Raw genomic sequence first — 10,222 nt, forward strand, 5'->3', positions numbered from 1 at the left:
AAAATTGGTACTTCTTTATTATATGCTTATGATTCTAACAGATATTTCAGATTACAACAATTAATTTATTCTCCAGAAATCCCCAAAAATCTTATCAGTGTCTCCAAATTTGCTGAAGATAATGATGTTTATTTTCAATTTTATGCTTATGTGTGTTTTGTTAAATACCAGCAAATTGACAAAGTGCTTCTTCAAGGACATAGACATGGTGGCATTTACAGATTTTTCAATGTTACTGTTCCTAAGTTTTCTCTAGATTCTTTACAACTTTATGCTTTTATTTCTTCCAAAGTTTCTTTGAACTTGTGGCATAAAAGACTTGGCCACACAGCCAAGAAAACTGTACTCACAATTCTATCAAGTTGTAATATTGACATGAACAAGAATAAAGATACTTTGTTTTTTGATGTGTGTGAAAATTGTATGCATGCTAAAATGCATAAATTGCCTTTTAATTCCTCACTTACTGTCTACAATAGACCTCTCTAACTTGTTTACTCTAATGTTTGGGTCCAGCACCCATTGTATCACACTTAGGATTTTGTTATTATGTTACCTTTATTAATGCATATTCTTGGTATACTTTTCTTTTTTATTTGTCTCTAAATCTCAAGTTCTGTTAGCTTTCAAACAGTTTAAACAGCAAATGAAAAATCTTACAAACCACAAAATAAAAGCTTTTCAGTCTGATAATAGTGGAAAATACACTTCTCATCAGTTTAGTCAATTCCTAGCCAACGAAGGTATTGTTTAAAGGTTTAGTTGTCCTTACACTCCAGAACAAAATGGCAGGGTTGAGAGAAAATATAGGCACCTCATTGAAATGAGTCTTACTATGTTATCTACAGCCTCTATGCCATTTATTTTCTGGGATGAGGCTGTTTTAATAGCGACTTACTTAATTAATCACATCCCAACTCAAATTTTGGACAACAAATCTCCTTACGAGACCTTGTTTAACACTGTCCCTGATTATACTTCTCTAAGAGTTTTTGGTAGTAGCTATTTTCCTCTTTTAAGGCCTTACAATAAAATAAAATTAGATTTTAGATCTCATAAATGTGTCTTTCTTGGTTATGCCCCAAACTCAAAAGGCTACAAATGCCTTTCACCTTGTGATAAACTTTATACCACAAGACATGTTCAATTGGATGAAACCTCCTTTCCTTACAAAGAACTATTTGTTAAAACTGATAAGAATGACTCCTCTAGAAATTATGATAAATCTAGTTCTTTTAACTATTTTATTCCTAGTATAGGTTCTGTTTTAGGCTCTTCATCTCATAGTTCTTCTATTTCAAATATTCAGTATACAAATCGTAACCTTAGCGATATTAGTAGTCATAATCCAAGTACTCCTACTAATTCTAATTCAATACACTTTGCTATTGAAACACAACATCCTATTCCCATCTCTAGGATACAAATCTACCCTCCACCTATTGACTCTATCAATAATAATAATAATAATAATAATAATAATAATAATAATAATAATAATAATAATTCTGCACCCGTTCCTACATCTGCAGATGCTCTTATATCTCTTAAACCTCTAAATCAACATCCCATGCTCACCAGTCTAATACTGAAAATTTCAAACCCAAAGCCTTAATTAGTAATGTTAATTTAAACGTTTTACATGAAACACCTCTTAAAACACCTAGTGCTGCATTAGCTATTCCTCATTGGAAAAATGCTATGCAAGAGGAGTATGATGCCTTAATCAAAAATCATACTTGGACACTTGTGCCAAAATCTCAAAATGTCAAAATTATTGGATCTAAATGGGTCTTCACTATAAAATGGCTTCTTAATAGCACCATACAAAAGTACAAAGCCAGGTTGATGGCTCAAGGCTTCCACCAATTTAAAGAATTTGATTTTGAACAGGTGTTTAGTCATGTTATTAGACCTGCCACCATTCGAATTCTATTAAGTATAGCTTTATCTAAAGACTGGATTATAAGACAATTGGATTTTAATAATGCTTTTCGTAATGGTGATTTACATGAAACTATATATATGCATCAACCTACTAGTTTCTCTCATGATTCTGACAGTTTAGTGTGTAAATTAAATAAAGCCCTTTATAGCCTCAAGCAGGCTCCGAGAGAATGGTTTCTAAAGTTTAACAATACTCTAAACAGTTTTCACTTTGTTAGTACTAAGTCTGATACATCTTTATTCATCAAACATGGATCTTATTGTGTCATTTATATTCTATGTTATGTTGATCACATTATCATCACTGGTAATGATTCAAATGAAATTGATGTTATGATACAAAAGTTAAACAAGATTTTTACTCTAAAAAACTTGGGAGAATTATCCTACTTTCTTGGTATTAAGGTTCATAAAACTGAAACTGGACAGCTTCATTTATCCCAAATTAAATATATTAAAGACTTACTGTCTAAATTAGGAATGAGTACGGCAAGTGCTATGCCTACTCCTATGATCTCCTCTTTGTATTTACTGTCTACAAGTTCAGAACAATTTGAGGATCCAAATCTCTTTAAATCTATGGTAGGTACATTACAACATGTTACCATCATTAGGCCTAACTTGAGTTTTGTTGTGAGGAAGGTTTCTCAATTCATGCATAGCCCTTTACTTGCTCACTGGAAGGCTTTGAAGAGGACTTTAAGATACCTTCAAGGAACACAAGAACATGGTTTGCTCTTCCATAAATGAAATGACTATAAGTTGTATGGTATTTTTATTCTGACTGGGCAACAGATTTAGAGGATCGGAGGTCTGTTTCAGCTTATTATGTCTTCTTCGGAACTGATTTGGTTACTTGGTCTTGCAGGAAACAAACAACTATAAGTAGTTCTTCAACTGAGGTAGAATTTCGAAGCCTAGCAACCTGTGAAGCAGAGATTACATGGGTGAAGAATTTGCTGTCTGAGTTGAAGATTGCATTGACTATTGCTCCATCAATATTTTGTGACAATTTAAGCATTGTTTTACTCACTGCAAATCCAGTCTTACATGATAAAACGAAGCACTTTCAGTTAGATATCCAAGTTGTTCGAGAAAAGATCAACAACAAGTCATTACAAGTTGTACATATTCCTGGAATTGAACAAGTTGCTGACATTTTAACAAAATCTTTGTCAACAATCAGTTATGAGAGGCTCAAAGACAAGCTCAGAGTTGTTTCAAGGAGCAACTTGAGCTTGAGGGGGGTAATGAGAGCAGCAGCCCAAAGTATAACTCAACTGTAGCCCAATGAACCAGTAGCAGCCCATCAGTTAATACCCCTCAAAAATAATTAACAAGTGTGAGTATATAAAAAGGGATCAATTTTATTAGGATTAAAAACATGGTTCCTTTTCATTTTGTCCATTCAATAAAAATTACTCCATTAATTCTTTAAGATTATCTTCTTCTTTTACATAGAACATATGATCATGGAATAATGGAGGTCTCAGGTGACAATACTTTTTTCTTCTTCCATGAAAACTGACATTGTTATATCCTGAGGTTTGTGATAGATGGATAATGAATAATAAAATAAATTAAAAATTAAATCTAAAATTTTAAAATTAAATAATATATAAAAATTAATTAATAAATAAAATTTAATTAAAAAATATGTTTTGGCAATAATCTAAACGTATTGAGATCATCTAATCCTTAGTTTAGTCACTATAGCGATTAAATCGCTATTTTGATCCTTGAGATTCATGCGATTATTCATTTTGGTCCCTAAAATTTAAAATTACCTATACTGATCCTTCAGATTTAAGTCCGGGTACTAATGTGGTCCATCGACTCTTTTCGACGATAACTAGACAAACGGAATACTGAGATGACACCCTCCCTGCCACGCTGGATGATGAGTAAACGACTTCGTTTACCCTTGGCACACAAACAAGTCAGAAATGTCATCGCTTTGTATATGAAGGGAGAAGAAATGATGGAGACCCAAAATAAAGTATTATTCTTCTTCTCTACCTCCACTATTCTTTATTTCTGACTTGTTTGGGCGCCAAGAATAAACGACGTCATTTACTCATTATCCAGCGTAGCAGTGAGGGTGCCATCTCAGCACTCCATTTGCCGAATCATCGCCGGAAAAAGTTGAGGGACCATATTAGTACCCGGTAGGGGTGCACATGGGCCGGGTGAAACCGGGTTTGATGTGACCCAGACCCGACCCGAAATATACACCGGGTCTATTTATTAGACCCGAACCCGACCCTAGACCCGATGAAACCAATACACTTTCGGGTCACAATTATACCGGGGTGAAAACCGGGTGAAAATCGGGCCGTTAACATTACATTACGTTGATACCTTCTTGTAAGCTAGCATGTAAAAATATCCAAATTTCCAAGACTCCAACCATTATTTAACATGGTAAAATTTGCTTAGAAAAATATAACAAGAACCAACCCTTCTTTAAAATTAAAGTATAACCACAATCAATACTAAAGCAAAACCACAATCAAAACTAATATTGTCTAATAATACCAAATATTTAAATCAATACAAATAACACAATATTATGCATTAGTCTAAAGTCTTATGCATTCTAAACATAAAACATTAACTTATAGTCTTATAATGACTAATAACACAAAATATTAAGGTTTACAATACTTAAATTCCACATAAGAATAGTCATGATCCATCACTAATAACACAAAATATTAATTGTGTATGATGACCGGGCCACCGAGCTGGCTTCGGGTAACCCGAGCTATGGCCCGGACCCGACCCGAAATAATGACCAGATCTATTTTTGAGATCCTTACCCGACCCTAAACCCGATGAAATCACACCAAATTAGCCTCTAAAGTGTTCGGGACCGGGCCGGGCCGGGTCTGTGCACCCCTAGTACCCGGACTTATATCTGGAGGACTAATATATATAATTTTGAATTTCGGGGACCAAATTGAATAATTGCATGAATCTCAGGACCAAAATAAAAATTGAGTCCACTGTAGCCTTGAACACTATAGTCTCCAACTATTAATCAACTGTGTAAACTTTTTTTTCTAAATTTTGTGTATGTCTTTCATCATATCCATTAACATTTTAAGTTTTCAACACTACTGGACTTCACAAATTTTAGTAAGGCTCTACAGTTTTCTTAGTGTTTGTATATATCTTTCACCATATTCATTTCTGTAGGTATAAAATAGTAATATTAATACATGAGATTATGGAGGTATGGCCAAAGGATCGAGCTATATTATTGAAGGGAGCACACAACATGTTTGTTAATATGATCCACTGGTCTGCACGATGAAACTCGAATTATTTCCATTCACTGAACAACAATCAGCAATGAAGTTTCAAAAGCCAACAAAGCAGAACCAGCTGAAAAACTTCTATAACCAACAAGAACAAAAAACATTAGTATTTTACAATGAAACTTAACTTTATTATTGCTTGAGGACACAATATCAATCAGGAAAACACAAGACTTGTTCTTCTTCAAATGAAATCCTATGTTGTCCCCAGGAACACTCTTCAATCATGGTGTTTGCGCATTAGACTCCGACTCAGAGGACGGCCGGTTCTTTGAGTCGGGGTGCTTTATTTCCTCTATCATCCTAACAGCTTCATCCATTCTAGGCCTCATATCAGGTGCCTTAGCAACACAAGCCAATGCAATCTGAAGCATCTGCACCATCTCCTCTTCAACATATTGGCCTCTTAGAAGCTCCTCATCGAAAACTTCAGCTGTCCATTCTTCCCTAACAACAGACTTCACCCACCTTGGAAGATCGACGATGTCTTCATGCCCCGGATGCCTCATTGGTGTCTTCCCTGTCAACATTTCAAGAAGCAGCACACCAAAGCTGTACACATCAGATTTTTGTGTGATCTTCTTCGCATCAATTACTTCTGGAGCACGGTAGCCATTGGCTCTTGACATGGTTGCCGGAGTGTTCATCAGTGGAGGCAAGCCAATATCGGATATGCAGGCATCAAGTTCTTGGGATATGAGAACATTGGTGGATTTGATGTTGCCATGTGTGAACTTTGGACCGCATTCAGAGTGAATGAATGCAATTCCCTTGGCTGCTCCAAGTGAAATCTTCACCCTTGAATCCCAGTCTAATGGAGTTCTTGTTGCACCCTTGTTTCCTATTGTTGTTTGGGACAGAAGATAAGTCAAATACATAGGATTATCAATTAGTACTGGTTATGGCAGGAATTACGCTCTTACATACAAATTCTTACTTCAATTTTACGATGGATTACCAATTACTGAACAAAGCTAAGCAATGAGTGCAAAAAATGCCATGCTAATTGACAACAAATACATGGAGCAATGGTGGACTTAGAACTTACCATGCAACAAGTGAAACAAGCTTCCACCAAGCATGAAGTTATAAACTAGAAGCTTCTCATCTTTGGAATAGTAATAAGCGCGAAGCGGCATGACATTCGGGTGGCGTCCAATCCTCCCAACAATTTCCATCTGCTGCTCAAACTCCTTCTTTCCAACAACAACTTCCTTCAACCGCTTAACTACCACAGTTGTTCCTTCCTCCAAAACAGCCTTGTATGCTGTTCCATAACTCCCTTTACCAAGAACTTCGGCCGAAGCCTTCAGTAAGTCCTCAAGATCAAAGCTATAAGATGAACCTTCAAAGAAGAATAACTTGTTCTTTTCGGCCTCTTGAACTCCACTCCCAAAACTCTTGGAAATCTCAGTCTTTCCAGCACAAGATCCCTTCCCTTTGAGTATGCCACCGCTTTTTTTAGTACTGTCTTTCGGTTTTCGCTTCAGACAGCATATAAAGAACACTAAAACTAGCAGAGAGAGAAATGCAATGCCTCCAATGACAAGAGCAAGTATAGTAGCTAGGCCAAAGTTATTCTTATGATCCTTTTGATCTTGTGTAGTTGATGGAGAGGATGGTTGATACTCAGGGGAAGGAGATGGAAAAGGGGATATCGATGAGCAATTGTTGAGAGGCGGTCCGCATAAGCGCGAGTTACCTACGAAAGAAGTGTAAGGAAATGTCTTAACAGAATTTGGAATTGTTCCATTCAAGTTATTATAGCTCAAATTCAATTGTTTAAGCTTTGGAAGGTTGAATTCAGGGATAGTTCCAGAAATGTTGTTGTGTTGTAAATACAACCAGGTGAGTCTTCTCAGATTCTGAAATGCTGGTGGAATTCTTCCAGAGAAGGAGTTAAAGGAAACATCGAATGCCACGAGTTTAGGGGAGACAGAGGAAGGAATTGGACCTGAGAAATTATTGTGGTGAAGCAGTGCAAATTGGAGTGAAGGAATGGAAACTATGTCAGAAGGAAGATTTCCTTTAAGGCCATTTGAATGAAGGCTAAGGACTCTAAGAGTGTCTAGTTTTCCTAAAGTGTTCTCTGGAATTGAACCGGTTAGTCCAATTCCCGGGAGATGGATGCCGGTGACTCGGGTTCTGTTCGAGTTACAAGTCACACCAATCCATGAGTTGCAAACTGAAGTAGACTCATTCCAGTTTAGCCTTGGTGCATGTGGAACGGCTGAAGCAAACTCTAAGAGAGCTTGTTTGTCAGAGTTTAAATCAGCTACAATCAATTCAAAGAGTGAAACTATGAAGCTTAGAAGGACAAGCACAACGATGGATAACTGCAACTTCATCGAACTTGCTTTGGTTTGAGTCAGACAAGGATAGTTACAATTTCTGATCTCAACTGTTAATCATGCTTTCCTGGTTTGCATTTGGAAATTGCAGCAAATTATTAGCATATCATACGGCTAGAAAAGTAGAACATGTTCAAGGCTAAAATTAACTATGCTAATCATGAACATAGTCAAAGTCAGTGATACCTTCAGTTCTGAAAATATGGAACTTTTATGGAAATCATTTAAAACAACTTTGGCCAACAAATTTTTCTGAAAATTTTATTTTAGTACAGAAAATGATTTTGTTGATGCAGAATGCATCACATATTGCAACTTACCGATAAACAGATTCTGAATAGGGAAAGGGATTTACTTCTTTCAGATGTGGCATTCAGGAATGTTAGTTCATTCAATAGTTAGATGTTATGCTGACTCTAACATTTAATAAAGAAAAAAAAAGTAAAAAAAAAAGCCTAAAGCTAGTTTGTGAACTTTAAATAATGCTGTATTAAAGTGCACTTTCCATTTAGAATAAAGAAATCTCTCTTATAGAAACGGTGCTTAAACGTCTGACAAACAGCCAAGAAGGGAGAAGGGGTTAAAAAATAAATAAATAAATAAATAAAGAGCATTGTGATAATGGAGAATCCTAGATAAAATAGAACTGAAAAAGAAAAAGCTTAAAGCTTGGTTCTCCCCTTGTGCTTTATAAAGAAAAAGCATTCTTTGTTAAAAGTGGAACTGCATTCTCTTAGTTTTAAAAAGAACAATACATAAATCATTGGTGTTGATTTTCCATTTTTGCCACCTATCTGTGGTCAGTGAATGTTGCAGAAAAGTGTCTTGTTTTCAAGCACTGAAATATTTGAGGAACAAGATTAAGACACGTACGAAAACAAAGGATAACTAAAGGGTCAAGCTAGCATTTAGATTAAACAATTCAAAGCAAGCATAACCATCAGAATTTCACTGAAAACAACATGCTGATTCCTTCACTGAATTAAGCAAGACAAAAAATGGAATTGAGGATTATACTAACTAACTAAAAAATTCTACTATTGCAATCCTCTTTCTCTTTCTCCATCTATATATATATATATATATGGAAATGTATGATTAACAATTCTCTGAGGATCAGGATCCAAGAACAATTAGTATGGTTCAGAACTAGAACAGCTGCAATAATTTATAATTTCATATTGTTACAAGTTAGGAAATGCAAAATATTCAAATAGACAAAATAAAAATTAAATAAAGTGAGGTATTTTACTCACCTTCGTCACAAAACAAATCATATAGTAAAGCAGAACTGTAGAAAATTTTGCGTAGGTATCATGGAATTCAAGAAGAAAGCCAAATTTATAAGCATAAGCCATGAAGATTTTCCATTTTCTATGAAGTGGAGCACAGAAGAACTTTATATACTGTTGTGCATTAAACACTTGAATGACAAGAAACCTTTTTTGTAATTAAGAGGGAGGTTAGTTTCTCTAAAATTCACTTTTATTTTTATTGCTTCTTCAACACCGTTGGAGTTGGTGGCATAAAGGATTAACTAATAACAACTTAGTTTCTTCTTTTGTCAAAGGATTTATCACACACAACGAGAGCGGGTCATCCAATATAAACCAAGTTCCGAAAACTAGTTTGCTAAAACGACAGCAATAATGAGGAATTCACCGTCTCAGTTTTTTTCAAACTAGTACTAGTGGATTGATGTGAAATGATTTGTTGCTTAGAATAATACTTCACATCTAAGTCTTTTTGTTAACTAAATTCAACTAAGTTGGTTTAATATAACAAAAAACAGTTATAATTAATATAATTTTTGTTATTGTTTAATTTAGTTGGGCTTAGTTTATAAAAGACTTTGTATGTGTAATATTTTTCTGTTATACTTATTTGTACTAAATTTAATATGAGAAATGTTAGGGGACTAGCAAGTTTTGTTATTTATAGCCATCAAATAGTCATTAATGGTGTAAGATTTTATCCAATAGTGTAGAATTACTCCTTTTTCTTTTGCTGGTTAAGTACTCATCAGATTTTAATAAAAATGTTTTCATAAACTTTCTCATTTAATATTGAATTATTAGANNNTATATTATAAAAATATTTACCAATGTAAATAAAAAGATTACAGACACCATTTTTTCTGTAAATATTCTTGAGATATCAAATTGTTACCGGTGAAAATAGGCAGACACCAGAGGAACATTGCATGGGTTGAATAGGTGACAAAACCTTATCAAAAGGAAGTACCAAGAGTACAAGAGTAAATGATGATTTTGGTGATATTTCTTTGGACGTGACTATTCAAGAAGACCCTAATAAAGAGAATTCTACTATGAAGAGGTGTTTGTGGAAAGAAATTGAAAAATAATGTGTATAATTTATGTTAAAAATTAATAAAAATTAAATGATATATTCTTTTAAAAAAATTCAGTTATTATCTATAAAAGTAAATTTTAGTCTTTTTTTTATTTTTCTTTTTTCACTATAGTAGACATCATGTGGAGTATTTACCCTCATGAGTGTTACTACTCCTTCCTATCTACAGCAAAGATGGTAATTGACTGGCAGTAATTTCTTCAGCCCAACAAGAGTATGAACCACGGT

At 34.6% G+C, this 10,222-nt stretch overlaps 2 protein-coding genes across 3 annotated transcripts; one reads left to right on the top strand and one right to left on the bottom strand.

The window, feature by feature from the left end:
• LOC107620808 (uncharacterized mitochondrial protein AtMg00810-like) lies at nt 2,428–3,233 on the top strand. Its single transcript, XM_016322924.1, has 2 exons — nt 2,428–2,677; nt 2,743–3,233. Exons 1-2 carry the CDS (start codon nt 2,428–2,430, stop codon nt 3,231–3,233), a joined length of 741 nt encoding a protein of 246 aa, XP_016178410.1.
• LOC107623115 (probable inactive receptor kinase At5g58300) lies at nt 5,187–9,164 on the bottom strand. Of its 2 annotated transcripts, none has more exons than XM_016325272.2 (3): nt 8,878–9,164; nt 6,319–7,688; nt 5,187–6,111 (listed from the first exon to the last, which is right to left on the bottom strand). In XM_016325272.2, exons 2-3 carry the CDS (start codon nt 7,616–7,618, stop codon nt 5,495–5,497), a joined length of 1,917 nt encoding a protein of 638 aa, XP_016180758.1. In that variant the 5' UTR covers nt 7,619–7,688; nt 8,878–9,164; the 3' UTR covers nt 5,187–5,494. The 2 variants fall into 2 exon arrangements, with proteins under 2 accessions (XP_016180758.1, XP_016180757.1); XM_016325271.2 differs by lacking the exon at nt 8,878–9,164 and adding an exon at nt 7,942–8,207.

This window comes from Arachis ipaensis, chromosome B10 (assembly GCF_000816755.2).
Source record: "Arachis ipaensis cultivar K30076 chromosome B10, Araip1.1, whole genome shotgun sequence".
In the NCBI taxonomy this organism is placed as follows: Eukaryota; Viridiplantae; Streptophyta; class Magnoliopsida; order Fabales; family Fabaceae; genus Arachis; species Arachis ipaensis.